Source organism: Xenopus tropicalis, chromosome 7 (genome assembly GCF_000004195.4).
Source record: "Xenopus tropicalis strain Nigerian chromosome 7, UCB_Xtro_10.0, whole genome shotgun sequence".
Classification (NCBI taxonomy): Eukaryota; Metazoa; Chordata; class Amphibia; order Anura; family Pipidae; genus Xenopus; species Xenopus tropicalis.
Window position 1 is genome coordinate 62,024,818 of NC_030683.2, and position 16,620 is coordinate 62,041,437.

At 39.2% G+C, this 16,620-nt stretch overlaps 1 protein-coding gene across 3 annotated transcripts in view; it reads left to right on the forward strand.

Moving 5' to 3' along the window:
• The window catches only part of wdfy4 (WDFY family member 4), a 229,389-nt gene that overhangs the window by 15,337 nt on the left and 197,432 nt on the right, over positions 1-16,620 (forward strand). For all 3 annotated transcript variants that reach the window (XM_031905200.1, XM_031905201.1, XM_031905202.1), the window contains exons 2-4: positions 4,829-5,086; positions 7,092-7,206; positions 8,209-8,312. In XM_031905200.1, the coding sequence (XP_031761060.1) occupies positions 4,829-5,086; positions 7,092-7,206; positions 8,209-8,312 (477 nt within the window). The remainder of the gene's footprint in view (positions 1-4,828; positions 5,087-7,091; positions 7,207-8,208; positions 8,313-16,620) is intronic.

Consider the following 16,620-nt stretch of genomic DNA (forward strand, 5'->3'; position numbering starts at 1 on the left):
CTAAGAAATGATAGGTTCCACAGATCTCTAATTTGGCACATTTATTTTCTTTGGCAAAGCTGCCTGGTGGGAGCTGCAGGAGCAGTAGCTGTGCTCTCCCCACTAGCTCTACTGGTAGAGCATGTTGGCTCAGTTGCCTTTTGTGCCTTTTCTTGCAAGGCAATTTGTTTTTGGAGGAGCAAATTTTGCTGAGCCAACAATGAGACTTTTTGGCGTTTTAGGTCTAAAAACTCCTCTTGTAGGCTTAGCATGGCAGCCTCGTGTTGTGCTTTCCGTGCCTCACTGGCCTGCTGGAGGCTTAACATGGCCGACTCGTGTGCGGCTTGCCGTGCCTGACTAGCATTGTAGGCGTTAGTTGCTACACACAAGTCAATATGCATGGTGTCCAATTTTTTCATTAAGGCTTTATTATGCCTAATTAGGAATTTGTGGAACCTATCTTTCTCAGGTTCCTGGGGGGCCACATTAGCTCTTCTGGCCTGGGTTGGGAGCTGCTGCTGCTGGGGAATGTTGGCCAGCTCCTCATCTGAGAAGAAGGCCACATCGCTGCCACATATGTGTGACACTCTTTCACTTGCCTCCCCACTAAATGTTTCCCCTTCAGTTACAGGATCGGGATGTGGGGAGTGGAGCACAACCGAGGAAAGTCCACCTTTTGGAAAAAAGAAAAAAAAGACTTTATTTAATTTTTTGTTATTATGTTCATGATGCCAGACAAACTTCATGGACAATAATGAATGTCATTTGTTTTCAAACATGACCAAGTTTATTTAGCAAAAACTAAATTTGTGGACATTCATTCATTCCAAATGAGCTAAAAAAAATTTTGCCATACAGAGTGCAAGGGCAAAATCAAGTTGAAAAGATTGACTGTCCAAAAGTACAAGAGGAACTGACTGCACCTAGCCCAGCAAGACACACTTAATAACACAGCTATCTTATTAGCAATACACTGCACTTCTGTAACTGATACACCTGCAATATACACGGACACAATTCACTATTATGCCATTGCACAAGCCTAACACCAAACACAGGTCCAACAAAATTTGTTAACAAAAATACCTGGAACAGGAGCAGATGATGACTGTCTGCCTCTGCTTGTGCCAGGTGTTGGTAAGGATGAATCTGTTTAACAAAATTGTATTCCATTAATATTAAGCTTCTCTGCAAGAGTAAATACACTTGTATTAATATCATTACACCTACCTTGGGCAACATTCCTGTCTGAATCAAAGGTGCCAACTACACCGCTCACGCTCTCTTTGTGCAGGAATGGAAGGAGCATCTCCTCAAATTTTGAAAAAAAAAAACTTTTTTTGCAGGGCCACCTCCAGTTCCAGATCTAAATAAAATATAGGAATGGTTTTATTGTGTTGGCTCCAATAAGCAAGCCATAACAACGCAGTCACTTTTTGTTACTCATTGTTGCCCCAATCAATTCCCTTTACTTTCAAGTGTAACAATACTAAGGCATGCTCTGACCCTAACCCTACTAAAATGCTGCAAGTTGCTGCTAAGTGGCCTCGCTAACTCCCAGGGCTCTCCCTTATACTCTGTATTAAACAATGCTTCCACAATAATCCTCCTTGATAAAGCAGATTACAGGGCATTAAGGGGTCCTTTTACTAAAGTGCGTAAAAATTGTCTAAGAGTTTCCGCAGGTTATCGCGGCAAATATTCTGGCGACAGAATATTCGGCACATCAAAGTTTACTAAGCAGCAATGTGCGTGTAAATGACAGCGATCATTTGCGTTAATTTTAGCGAGTTGCGAATATTCTTGCGACAAAATTAACTTTGCGACTATTCTTGCTATAAAATAGTCTACTTTTATTGCGTTAAAGTTAGCGACTATTCATGCTAGCAAATTTTTTTATGGCTATTATTATTAATTCTCATTTTCCTCTAAAATAAATAAAATTTGGGATTTGCATCAGAGAGAATAAAGTTATCATCTAGAACAATGCAATATTATACAAAACAATAAAAAGATCAATAAGGGCATTCAGAAATTATTAGGGTAATGCATTTTCAACTCCTCTAATGCAAATATGCAACTAATTTGCGAGCGTATAATTTAACGCACCCTTAGAATAAACGCAAGTATATTTGGAGACAATTCTGATACCAAAATAAATTACAAGGTATATTTTGGCGACTATTCTGTGACGCGGTAATGTCATTGTAATCACGCGACATGCGACCATTTTGCCTCACAGAGCCTACAGAGACATCAGCTGGAGTCATGCCTGGGGTAACTGATCTCAGTGTTGAGGAGTGCCGCTACATCATCCATTTCATCGTGCGCAAGTCCTATGACACGCAGCCACTGGGGACCATAGGGGTCCATGAAAAGAAGAGAGCCATCCTCCGCAAAATGCGGAAGAATTTCGGCCTAGTCATGGACCTAAGAGATCTTCAGCGGTTGTGGTTGGACATCAAGCACAGGAACCGCGATTTAGTAGTGGAGATTGCGGAGGGTAATTATTGTACTTTATTAATGTTTTAAAGAATACGTTAATTAAAATCATTTAAAAATAATTTTACCTAAAAGTAAAAATTTAAGAAATGTATATTCTGTATATATGTATATATGCATGTTTTTTCCAAAACGACACACAATAAAGTTCACAATAAAGAGGTAATTTTAAATATGTTGTGCCAGTTTGAAAAAATAATACATATACACATATATATACATATCTCTTTCCCAAAACATATATACATATGTGTATATATACATATGCATACATAAGTATATAAAGATCTATATGTATGTATATTTAGATGTATATAAACGGATATATGCATATATACATATATATATAATATATATATATATATATATATATATATATATATATATATATATATATGTATATGTATATGTATGTATGTATGATGCAGGGGAGCCGGAGGAAGCAGGAGGACACGGGGAGGTGGGCACTGGAGGATGCTTGGGGGGGCCCTGTGGGAAACAGGAGGATGCAGGGGGAGGAGCGGGAGGAAGCAGTAAGGAAGCAGCAGGGAGCGGCCTATAGTATGAGTAATTTGGGGAAGGACCACTTGGCTAACAATGTCTGTGTGTCCTATGTACAGTGAGAGGCGCCATTGGGGGTGTGGGAGGAGGGGGACCCAAAAAATTTTGTTGTGAGGGGCCCCATGATTTCTGATGGTGGCCCTCTGTGTATGAATGTGTATATATATATGTATAATATATTAAAACAACATCTTGCAATATTATTATTATAGAACCTGAACAGGATGATGCTCCAGAGGCCCCAGACCAGCCAGAGGCCAAAGACTGGGATGAATGGATGGCGGATCCTCCTGAGGATACTGATGAGGGACCCTCACATCTGACCGAAGATGTGGGGACCCAAACAACACCTGGGTGGACTGACCCCACACTTCAGGAGGACCTTGCCTCCACAAAGTCCCAGTTGTCCCAAATGCAGCAGGACATTGGTGACCTCAAGGCCAGCAAGGCCTAAGTTGTAAATAGTTACTTATTTAAAAGTTATTTTATCTTTTTATCTTTTATGCCATAAATAAAAGTTTATATTTTTAAACTGGGTAATGTATAATTATTTTGCGTTCATTGATGGTGTTCTATACTTTCATGCCTGGTTTCATATAGTTTCTCCTACACTCTTACATTTATCAGTAACAGCATCAATATGCCTTATTTTTCATCTCAACACATATTTTGCACTTATCAGTACATCAGTACTACATACAGTGGGGTTACATTTTTGCAAATATTCTGGCAACAATTTTGTCTTTAAGCCATTGCGCTGAATAGTAAAGCTTGCGTTAATTAGTACGTATATTTTCTGGCGAGTGTGATAACTGCCAATCAAATGTTTTTGTGCCAGAATAATTGCAATATTAAATTTGTCCCCGTTTACTAAACTGCCCATAACATATTTGGCGTTTATTCTGTCTATAAATTGTGCAACAAAATTTAACGCACTTTATTAAACTGACCCCTAAGTATTTTGGCAAATATTTCTTAAATGCCCCCCCCTATTTACTGGCCTAATTTGTTGTTGTACCCCACAGCTTTGAGGACATAAGTTGCGCACATAATAATAGGCATGCCATACATACATTACATACAAGTAAAGTAACTAGGAAAGAAGGCAAAAAGGAAGGAAAGTCAGTAAACCAAAAGGAAAAGCCGGTTCAGTATAAAAGCAGATGAGCAAGTGTTAAATAGAAAGATGTAAGATATTTACCTGTATCTGGAGTCCTCTGCCAGCTTTTTCTTCAGGACCTGCTTTATGTCCTGGTAGCGCTTTTTGCAGTGTTGTACACTGTGCAGACATACCCCTATACTATTAACATGGTATGTGAGATGTCCCTCCAGGCCTTTGTTTTGACTGCCGTCGGCGTCAAAAGCAAATTTGCCGATTAGCTTGTCAAATACTGGCACGAGCCTCTCCACCAACGCCTCATGTGCCAATTGCGCACCACCAGCTTCCGCGCTCTCCCTGTACACTCTCATAGCGCAGCTGCACAAAATGGCGCTAGTCATGTGGTACCGCGCGTGCGTTAATTAGTGCGTGTGCGTTGATTAACGCTCGTTTCGTCAAACCTAAAACTAAACTAAAACTAAAAACTAGTTTTGAGTCATTAGGCATTGTACTAAAATGTCACTCTATCTTGGTTTTAGCCTATGTCCACAGCTACTGCTCCAAGGCCTCCTAGGGGGAGTCCCACAGATTGGGAACCACTCATTTATAGTAAATCAAAAATTAGAGATGGGGAATGTTGTTATTGCTTTGCACAAGTCAAATTTGGAAATTTTTCATGTTTTACAGATGAATAAATATGTCATCCAGGAGAATGAGGTGGATAATAAATTGGACACTAGTCTGGCAACCAAGAGCCCAGGTCACCTCGTTGTCGTACCTCAAGATTCTCAATATAACAAGGGGCCATCATTATCCCTACTGTGTCCACATACTACCTGGGAAACTTTGGGGAAGCAATATCAGGAATATAAGCAATCTTGCCCTTTTATGACAGCTGTGCAACAGAAACAGGGCTTGTATAGCCTCCTTCCTCTGTTCCTTCAGGTTCAGTATATTTGATATCTTTGTATATGAAGTATAAAAATGTTAAGAGAAAACTAAGCAATAACATTAGGCTTTGTTAAAGCAAACAAATTCTTTCTACCTGTCAACCTGCAAGCAGTACACATGATCCACAATATCTTCCTGGGGAACACAGAGAATAAATCTTTAGGTAAAAGCACCAAGTCTCCAGTAAATATATTAACAAACCAGGACACAAACAAAAACACCTAACCTCACACAATAATTCCATGTGACAAATCCAAACGATTTTAATTAAGTTGTAAATAGCTTTTATACTGTACTTGTGTGTAACGCTAATGTCCCACAGGGAGATTTCGCTGCACTGTGACGCGATTTTTAAAAAGCGAGTTTAACCGACTAGTCGCTTGTCTTTTCCTAACAAGTGATTACTAGAGATTTCAACAATGGAGAGATTCTATTGCCCACATATCCAGGTGTCATATTCCTTGCCCACAATTAAAAATTACATTTAGTGCAATGGGGAAATCACAATGACTCCCCGCTCAGTGGGTTTTACTTTTAGCGATTCCAATAGTTTTGAATGACAATGCTTTCTTTGTAAAATCGCTCGAAAAAGGGTCTCATATGGAGATGCTTACAGGCCCCTAATGGATTAAGTGAATTGGTTCATTAGGGCCCTTACACGTGTGTTTAGCCCTGCGAGGATATTAGAAGTCACTGAGGAGTTTTGTGACAATATAAAAGCATGAGGCTGAGTTATACAGGGAACTCTGACTATCACTCATGTATTCTAAAGGATAATATACCATCTACTGTAAATTATAAGGATATTAGAAGTCACGGAGGAGTTTTTGACCATATAAAGGCACAAGGCACAAGGCACAAGGCTGAAGGCTGACGTATACATGGAACTCTGAATATCACTCATGTATTATAAGGGATAGTGTACCCACCTATTGTAAACAATAAGGATATTTGAAGTCACTTAGGAGTTTTATAAAGGCACAAGGCTGTAAGCTGAGTTATACAAGGAAATCTGAGATAGTGTACTCCCCTACTGTAAATTATTAGGATATTAGAATTAACTAAGGAGCTCTGTGACCATGTAAATGGTGCAAGGCTGCTCATGTGCTTTACATCTGTTAAATCTCTGTGTCCATATACAAATATGCATACAAAAATTGGCAATTTCACATCTTAAGTCATATGATTTTAAGGGTTCAAATACACTGTCTAGGCACTTGGATTGGTGAAATCCAATTCCTGCCAAAACAGGCTAGGATTCAGCCAAACTCAGAATAGGATACGATGCATCCATACTTGACAGAATGGCCTTTAAAGGAAATGCATGAATCATGTTCAACCTAGACAGAAGTAGAAATGTTTGGATCAACTTGGTAATTTCTACTTTTTTACAGTTCATGGGATGTATGCTCTTCTGACAAATTTTTAGCCAACAGAAAAACACCCAATTATGAAGGGACTCTGGTTGCCGTATTTGCTCTTTTCTATGTTTCTTATGTGTTTCCAAACTAAACCTTAGTGATAGTGGTTATTGAATGCAACTACTAAGTGGCTTGTTTTATACAGCCCATAAAATATGATACTGAAAATCTGTATGAATCTGAATTATTTCCAGTTAGAAGCAATGATACACATCAACTCATCTTTGCACTGGATGAATAATACAACACATATACAGGAGTACAATAATACATGACTTAGCCTCTAAATATAAGATAAGTAGACATGAGGCTGCACTGAAGTTTTTTTGCCAGTAGCGGTAAGCATCCCCAACACATGTGAGTACAAAAAAGACAGTTAAATGTCTTAAATAAACAGCAAAATATTTGGAAATACTAAAGTAAGGGACCTCAGAAGCATAATATGATATTTTGTACAATGGTGGAAGTGACTATAAAAATATTGCTTTTTTTATGTTTATGACATGTTTCTTCCCTATTGCTTTTTAAAAAGATCTGCATATTCAGACTATTCTCCAAAACCACTTGTTATATTTAAGGCATGTGAACAAACACCTGTAATCGTCTCCATACCTGACATTTGTGTTATGGCCAGTGACTTTGGAACCCTTCTTGCCATGGAAATGAGGAAAAAAATCTCCAACAAACCAGCAGGTGAGCAACTGTGTTTTCTCATGTTACTGTTAGATATTGTTGAACAAAACTATAAAGCATTTTACAGTTTGAATTTTTAATCAAACAAATAAATTAGGTTGAGGAGACTGCCTCATACAGACAAAAGCAAACAAAAGGAATTCTGGGAATGAATTCCAAACTCTTAAAAAAATCCCATTTACATGGGTTTATCCTATAGGCTACAGCTCACCCACAAGCTGTAGTTGGGAATCTGATCAGCTATTGTCCTGGCTTCAGCTTCAAACCCATTGGGTGAGCTGTAGCCTATAGGATAAACCCATGTAAATGGGATTTTTTAAGAGTTTGGAATTCATTCCAAGAATTTTTAATCAAAAAAGGATTAAAAAAATCCACAATACTTATATACTTTCAGTGGCTACTTAGGTGATGAAAATAAGCATGTTACTTACAGATATAGAACCATGCAACTTAGGGCAGTGGTCTGGAACTGTGGGGATGACACTGGAAGGTATAGAGCAGTTTCAGAGGGAGCTCAGGCTGAAAGCCAATTAAGGTGAAATTTGAGGAGAAAGAATATTTTGTCTTCTAGGTACACCTAAAAGCCCATCTTAAACAAATTATCTGTGCTAAATATTGGAAGTATTGCTGAAAGACTAATATGCCAAAGTTTTCTTACATCTCTAAACTTGTTATGTGTTAATAGGAGCCCTGACCAAAGGTTGGATCTCCAAAGGGGCTGACGTTTTTTTAAAAAAATAAAACATAAATCCTGCTTGTGTGAACATTTGCTATACATAAGGTTTTTAATTGGTCCTCCTAGGGGCCTAGTTTTTGGGGGGCTAGAGCCTCAAGGCAATTCAGATACATATAGATAAGCTATATTTTAGAGGAAGAAAATGGGGCTTGAACCCAAAATAGCACAAATAGCTGACACACAAATAGTGGGCCTTTTATTAATTTCCTTTATGTATTTGCAATACGTTGTAACAGATCTGACTGAAGAATGCACTTTATCTTTAGATGCTGCACGAATAGCTCTTACGAGCTTCCTACAGAGGAATGAGGAAGAAAAATCTGGATACTACCTGCTCAAATCAGTTTGCCTTCTCTCCCAAAAAGAGCAGGTATACGCTTGTTGCATTATAAAGTTAATCATTATAAAGTTAATACACAACAAAAAAGCTTATTACATTTTTATATATACATGTATACATATATATATACAGTATCATACCTCCCAACAAAAGAGGGACAAATAGATTTGGCGCGCGCAGCGCAGCAAATTTTTTGACCATGCCCACCTTTGTGGCCACGCCCCAATTAACACACCTCCATTTTTTTCTAAAAATACTCCTTTTATATAGTTGAAATGGTGAGATCAGATGCAAATGTGCTATACCCTCATACTGTACTACATAAGGAAAACAATAGCAACTCCTACATATAAAATACAAATATAGAGAGAAGGCAGTCAGTTATAAGTGAGTTATAACTATGTACCAGTTTTGCCCCCCCATACAAAGTGCCCCCAATGGCCCAATAGACAGTGCCCCCCAATACACAGTGCCCCCCATACACAGTATCCTTCATACACAGTGCCCCCCATACACAGTACCCTTCATACACAGTACCCCCCATACAGTGCTCCCCAATACACAGTACCCTTAATACACAATGCCCCCCAGTACATGCTCCTACTTCTTCAGCAGTTCCTCTCCTTATATGGCTCCATGTGCGGCAGTAGCAGGCCCTTTTATAAGGTTGCGCCCCGTGTGTACGTGTGATGTCAGTACGCACGAGGCGCAACCTGGCACCGCCGGAGAAGAAGCCACATAAGGAGAGAAGCCGCGCAAGGAGCAGAAGCGCCCAGCTTCAGCCGGCACATCCCGCTATCACGGATCGTTCCATGAATGTCCCGCATTTCTGTAATCTATTACGGAAATGTGGGACATTCATGGAACAATCCGGGACAGCGGGATGCGCTATAAAAAGCGGGACAGTTGGGGGGTATGCAGTATATAAACAAAAAAATGAACAACACTCACAGGTCTTAAAGAAAAGAATACAGGCAGGAAGGTGAGATTTATATATAAATAAATATATATATAAAAAAAAATATCAGTAGCAGAGGAGAGCATTAATTAATCGGACCCTAAATTTGCAAACAAGAAAAATGACACTTTTAGTTTAAGAGATGGGGATAGATAAGACAAAGAATATCCCTGCTGTACAAAATCTGCACTCTATGGGGCAGATTTAGCAAAATGTGTCCCTTCCCTTTCCTTTCCTGAAAGATCCTTCTTTGGCGTTAAAACTTTGGAGGTTTAGTAATTTTTGCTTTTTAGTTTATTTTTATGCTGTTTTTTTTGTGTGACAAATTGAAAAATTCGGGATCTTTGCCACTTTTTTTGGACTTTTTTTTTTCAGTGGGGGCTTGATTTAATTTGTGGTTTTAGAGGTTTTCATAATTTTTTGTTTGTAAGTACGCAAAAATACTGATGAGGGTTTTCATATTCTTATTTGGATTCTTTTCACGTTTTTTTCATTCATGCTTCTCATATTCAGTTTTTTAATAAATTAGTAGACATTTGTGGTTTTTTTAAAAGTGAGTTTAGTGGCAAAAGAAAATACCCTCTAAAATTACACATTCTTATTTTGATAGTGTTCCCTGTTTCCCTCAGTCATGGAATCATATGCACAGCAAACATATCTATAACAGGTTGCACAATTATAGCCAGTGGGAGGTATATGTTAGAAGGTCAGTATTATTCTTCCGCTTTTTCTTCTTCTGCTTGTTCTTAGCGCCCCCCCCCCCCAATTTCTAAATGCTAATCCTCCTACAGTTTTAGGGGTAGAACACCTAAACTCTCCACACTTCTTCGCCCTATAGTGGAGCAGGTTGCTTGTGCTTGTGGACCCCAGTCCCCGTCTTTTTGTGGCGCTGCTCCAAACACCCCAATTTTTCCATTGACTTTGACAGGGAAGATTTTCAAACTGCTGCCACACTTACAGCTTTGAAGCTACATCCCCCAAACTTGAATACCATAATTATGGGGTCACCCCGAATGAAACAGCGACATTTGTTGGATGACCCAAAGTGGGAGGGGCCAACAATAGCCAATCAAATTTCACCCATTGACTTTAATGGGGAAATTAAAACTGCTGCCAATCTTAGAGCTTTGAGACGTCATACATTTTATTATTATTAACATTTATTTAGAAAGCGCCAACATATTCCGCAGCGCTGTACAATAAGTGGGTTTCATACATTGGACATACAGAGTAACATATAAAGCAATCAATAACCGATACAAGAGGTGAAGAGGGCCCTGCCCAAAAGAGCTTACAATCTACAAGGAGAAAGGGTTGAGACACAAGGTGTGGGAATGGGCATGACCAGAGTTGTGAGAGGTGTGGCACAGGGTGTTGCTAAACTAGATTAGGGTAAGCTTCTCTAAATAGATGTGTTTTTAGAGATCTCTTGAAGGCAGAGAGATTGGGAGAAAGTCTGATAGTTTGTGGGAGCGAATTCCAGAGAAGGGGGGCAGCCCTTGCAAAGTCTTGAATACGAGCGTGTGAGGAGGGAACGAGAGAGGAGTTGAGGAGCAGGTTAGTAGAGGAGCGTAACAAGCGGGTTGGATGGTACCTAGAGATAAGTTCAGAGATGTAGGGTGGGGCAGCGTTATGAACTGCTTTGAATATAAGAGTCAGGAGTTTGAATTTTATCCTGGATGGTAGGGGAAGCCAGTGCAGGGATTAGCAGAGTGGCACGGCAGAGGAGGAGCGGTTGGAGCCTGGCAGCAGTATTGTGAATAAGAATTTTGGCAGCATCATGGGTAATAAATGATCGTATTTTGGAGATATTTCTTAGGTGAAAGTGACATGATTTGATAAGTGATTGCATATGGGGAGTGAAGGACAGGGCAGAATCAAGGATAACCCCAAGGCCTGGGGTGATGGTAGAATTGTTAACCTGTATAGATACCTCAGGAACAATGTGGGCGTTGGATGGGGGAAAGAGAACCAGTTCAGTTTTAGAGAGGTTTAATTTAAGGTAATGTTGGGACATCCAAGTGGAGATAGCAGACAGGCAGGAAGAGACGCGAGTTAGAAGCTCTGGGTTGAGATCAGGAGAGGAAAGATAGATCTGAGTATCGTCAGCATAGAGGTGGTACTGAAAGCCAAAAGAATTTATTAGTTTGCCAAGTGAGTAGGTATAGAGAGAAAATAGTAAGGGGCCCAGGACAGAGCCTTGGGGAACCCCGACAGAAAGAGGCAGGGGAGAAGATGATTCCCCATTGTAAGAGACACTGAAGGATCGATCTGAGAGATATGATGAAAACCAGGATAAGGCATTTAAATTTAAACTGCTGCCACTCTTTAAATATTAATACTAAGGTCCCCAAACTTTGCAGAGCTAGTCACCAGGTAATTGCAGTTCAGAGTTAGAAAAAGTAGGTGCAGCCAATGGGAAAATTCAACCTAAATTTCATTGGTTTATATTTAAACAGATGCCATTATTTAAGTATTAATTCCAGGGTTGTTAAACTTTCCAAAGTTAGTCACTGGATATTTTCCGTTCAAAGTTAGGAAAAGTGGGCGGAGCCAGCAACAGTCAATCACATTTCACCTATTTACTTTCAAAGTTGAAGTGTAAAATGCTGTCACTCCCACAATTTTTATACCTAACTTTGCCAAGTTGGACACTGGGGGACAGCAATTCAAAAATAGGAAAAGTTGGTTGGGCCACTAACAGCCAATTAGATTTCATCCATTGAATTTTAGTGGTAGACATTAAAAATGCTGTCATTCTGACACTATTTATGCCAGTGTGTCCACCGTTTGTCACTGGGTGACTTCGACTCAAGGTTAGAAAAAGTGGGCACACCCACCAACCACCAATCACAATTTACCTATTGACTTTTATTGGTTGAAAATTAAATTTAAACTGTTGCAGTTCTTTAACTATTAATCCTAGGGTCCTTAAACTTTGCAGAGTTAGTCATTGGGCAACTGCAGTTCCAGTTTAGAAGAAGTGGGTGGAGCCACTAACCGCCAATCAGATGTCACTTGTTGACTTTCAGTGGGGAAATTTAAATTGCTGCCATTCTGGCACTATTAAAACCAGGGTCCCCAAACTTTGTGTTGCACATATAAAAATGAATTTAGAGTGCGAGGGTAGGGTAAGAGAAGTAATTCCTTTTATTACAGGGAGCTGTAAGACAACAGGAACAGTCTCTTAGTCCTGCACATGGAAACTGGTGAATCAGGTAAAGTTCCTAAACATACACTTTTATACAAATACTTCAGTATATAAGTAACATAATATATTACTATGCTGGAAATATAACATATCTTGCTGCATAAAGAATCTATAACCAGCATTAACTACTGTGCAACATGTGCACTGATTCAGCAGGTGTAACTGTCTGGCTGCTGTATCTCACTGCAGGCTGTCTGTGCTGGAGACAGTGTAAAATTGGTTTGCAGTGTCATATAAACAATTTTAGATAACTTCATAAAACTTTAGGATGAGAATTACTACCTGTAAGACAACAGGAACAGTCTCTTAGTCCTGCACATGGAAACTGGTGCATCAGGTAAAAGTTCCTACCTTAGCTGTGCACTTTGGTTCCCCCTGCAGTAGCAGAGCAGGAAGTGTTCCTGGGAAATACAGTCTTATGGGAAACAAGATGTAATTAAGTGCTGAACTTGTTTAAAAGCACAATTTTTATTAGGGGGGTGCATAATAACCTTATACCTCTTACATTTGCACAGTGGTTTTTACTATGTAACTGTGGTCCAAGGTTAGAAAAAGTGGTCGGAGCCAACAAGTGATAAGATTTCATTCAGTGACTTCATGTTTTTCAAACCAACATGAAGTTTGTTCTCAAACTTCCCTTTCTAGTTGACATCTGAGATTGTTAAATACATTTATAACAGGGATATGTTAATAAAAAAAAAAGATTTTGTATCTCATGTTTAGTTTGTACTTTTATTGTACAACTTGTCTGGGTGACAAGGGGGGGGGGTCTAACATATATCACCGCCAATGGTTTTAAGTGGAGCATCAATTAATTTATCATCTCTGGTTCCTCAGTCAGAAGGTGTTCATTTTTCTTTGCTTCCTTGTGCAGAGTGAAGCCCGCCCCCACTTCCTGTTCAGGTCTCTCATCTCCTGCTGCCTCCAGGCATGCGCAGAAGGCTCTCCACTTTGACAACAGGTTGTCGAATTGAAGAGAGAACTGAACAGGAAGTGGGGGCGGGGCTTCACTCTGCACAAGGAAGCAAAGAAAAACAAACACCTTCTGACTGAGGAACCAGGTCAAAGAGAATGCTGGGACAAAGGTAGGTAATTCTGGAGGCTGTTTATAGTAATTTTACTGATAGAAAAAAAAGGTTTACTTATTCTTTAAAATAAGTATAAGTTTAGCAGGTTTTGAAAGTGAAATCATGGGGCATTGTTGATGGTACAGCATGCACAGTTTTTCTTAAGTGTCATCCCTTTAGACCATTGCCCCTTATCTACCCCCACTTAACATCCCACTGCATATATTTTTCTCTAGTATGCTAATTTTGCTGCGAGAGAAACATTGCAGAAAAAAGGCAACTATTTTGTTTAACATATTTTGCATGAAAAACACCTATTGACTAATGGCATTTTGTGCAAAGTTGAGAAAAAAAACACCCATTGACTTAAAGGGGATATATACCATAAATTTTTACAATGCACTAAGCAATGTAAAATAATGTAAAATAGAAGGAAGTGCTTTTATTTTAATACCTTTGGGTTCAAATATGTCCATAACTGCTTGAAAACTGTGCTCTACCCAGACGTTATGCCAGCTTCTGGTTTAGACTCTTCAGTATACGGCTCTCAGAGCCGCCAGCCCAGATAGACTTCTATGACACCCTCACCTACTTAAAGTGAAGTGAATATTCATAGAGTGGGCGAGGCTTAGCAAGCTCACAGACAGTCCGTTCCTGCTCTACTGCTTCTCTCTCCCCCCCTCCCCTCCCCTGGCAGCAGCACAAGCAGAGAGACACAGAAGGAGGGAGGGGTTTTCCCTGCTGCTGCTGAGTAAAGCCAGTCAGTCAGTGCTGTGACCAGTTCCTGTGGGAGACTGAAGGACACTCCCATGTCTCATTTGGCTCTGGCTTCAGACTGGAGAGCTTGTGTAGCAGCTCTCATATAATGGCAGTTTTAGGAGGTAAAATACTTTCAAAACATCTTTCTTTCTGCATCATTTCACATTTTGAGGGAGGATGAATATTATATTATTACCCATAATAACCTTTTGTATATTCAGTTTTGCTTCCCCATTCTTTCTCTTCCCCATTAACTACTGTTCCACATGTTTCTGCTCTGCTCTTACATTTCCCACTTTATACTTCATATAGTTTAGTGTTTTATCTTCTACACCTCTTGCAGCTTTCCTATACACAAATATATATATATGGGGTAAGTGAGTGCTCAATGGTGTGTGTATATACATATATGAGGTTGATGAAAACAGGCACTCTCGTCTAGTGAAAGTAAAATATGCCTGGGTGCAGTGTAAAAAATATCATACAGACTTGAATGAACATTCGCAGGACTTAAGATATAGGTGCAGATTTACTAAAATCTGATTTTTTTCTGGGCTTAGAAAAATTCATAACAGTCACGATAATTTCTGAAGTTCTAAAATATCTTGACAATGCTTTTATCATTCGTACGAAAATATCGCGATTGCGTTCCAAAACTCAAAATATTTTCGTGCCAAAAAGTTTGTTATGCCATGAAAACCTTTCTGGCTTTGATAATTTCCATGTCTGGCTTTGGAAGCTTTCCATAGGACTCAATGGCACTCGGCAGATCAAATATGACAAAAAGATAGTCCAGAGGAAAGTGTAACCAAAGCGTTAACTAATTCCGAAATGTTCATATTCTTTGCGCAAATGTATAAAACTCATGTTATTTTGATAAACTTTTCAGAAGAATTGTTGTGAAATGGTGTGCTTGTCCTGTTTATAGGTATTTGCATATTTTCACTTCAGCACCCACCTGTTTAAAGTGGTTTAGAGTGTGGATACACATATATGTACATACACCAGTTTATTGAAGGTTACAGATTTTCAGTACAGATTAAGTAATGTGTATAATTAGTCTTTCATAAAATCTGAAAGTAAAGATATGAAAAAAGATATTGCACGGTTGCAAAGAAACAATGTATAGTAGTTAATGTGGTAAGGGGTAAATATCAATTGTCCAATTTATCAGGGGCACCTCTGGCCTTATAGGCGAGTTTTATCACTGGTAACATTTTATTGACCAGGTTAATACAAAGGGAGGGGAGAAGGATTCAGTTTATCCAGCTTTCTGGCTTCATTCTAAGCACGATAAAGAGTTTGTAAGACAGGAGAAAGTGGTTTGGAGTCTCTAGGATTAAGCAGGAGCAGTGGGCAAGGGATTCTAAGAATTAGTGATTGTATGAGCATATTTGGGTCTACTGCCTTTGGGATAAACCAGGAGTGTAGGTGGGATAGCTTGGCAGCTAAGTAATAGACTTAGAAGTCAGGGAGACTTATGATAGAAATATAGAAATTTTGAGAGAAACGCCATTTTAAACATGTTAACGCTGCCCCAGAGGGAGATGGAAAGTCTCTGCCAGGTAGTAGTGGTCAATGACAAAACTGAAATGCATGGATCAAGGTTGAGCTTGTGGTTAAGAGTGTATTGGGGAGACATTGACTCCTAAGTATTTGATCCGATCGGCCCAAGCCAATGGGGTATTAATAGGTATTGGTGAAATAGGTATGGGATCAATGGGCATTATTTGTGACTTGCCCCAGTTGATCAGTAATTTCCTGATCCCAAATGTAACAAAAATCAAAAAAGAAAATTCAAAAGGAAAAATCACGTTTATTTGAAAATCCATAGTAAAAACATACGAACCCCAAAAAACACTGCCTTATTCATTTCGTACCCCAACAGTACTTAGTCATAGGCAGTTCCAGTTGATCAGTAGACCGGATTAAGTACCAAATTCCTGTACAATTTCCAGAACTGTTTTTAGAGAAGTGCATGGATTAAATAGAAATAATAATATACTGTCAACTGCTCTTCTGTGGTTTTGAACTTAAGCTCAGTAACTGAAGATATGCGAATAGCTTTTGCAAGGGGCTCTATTGGCATCGCAAAAAGTAGGGAGGGGATGTGGGCACCCTTGATGAGTACCTATGTACATGTTAAAGGATGGTGAGGTAGGGTTGTTTACAAACATTTGTGCCTTAGGGGCTTTATCCAGGAATTGTATCCAAGAGAGAAATTTAGGAATGCAGCCAAAGCCCTTAATGGTTTCCCAGAAAAAAGACCCCTCATGGTGTCTAATGACACTACTATTCTGTAATTGGTATAAAGACACCCGAGGTTGATAAAAGTAGATTTGC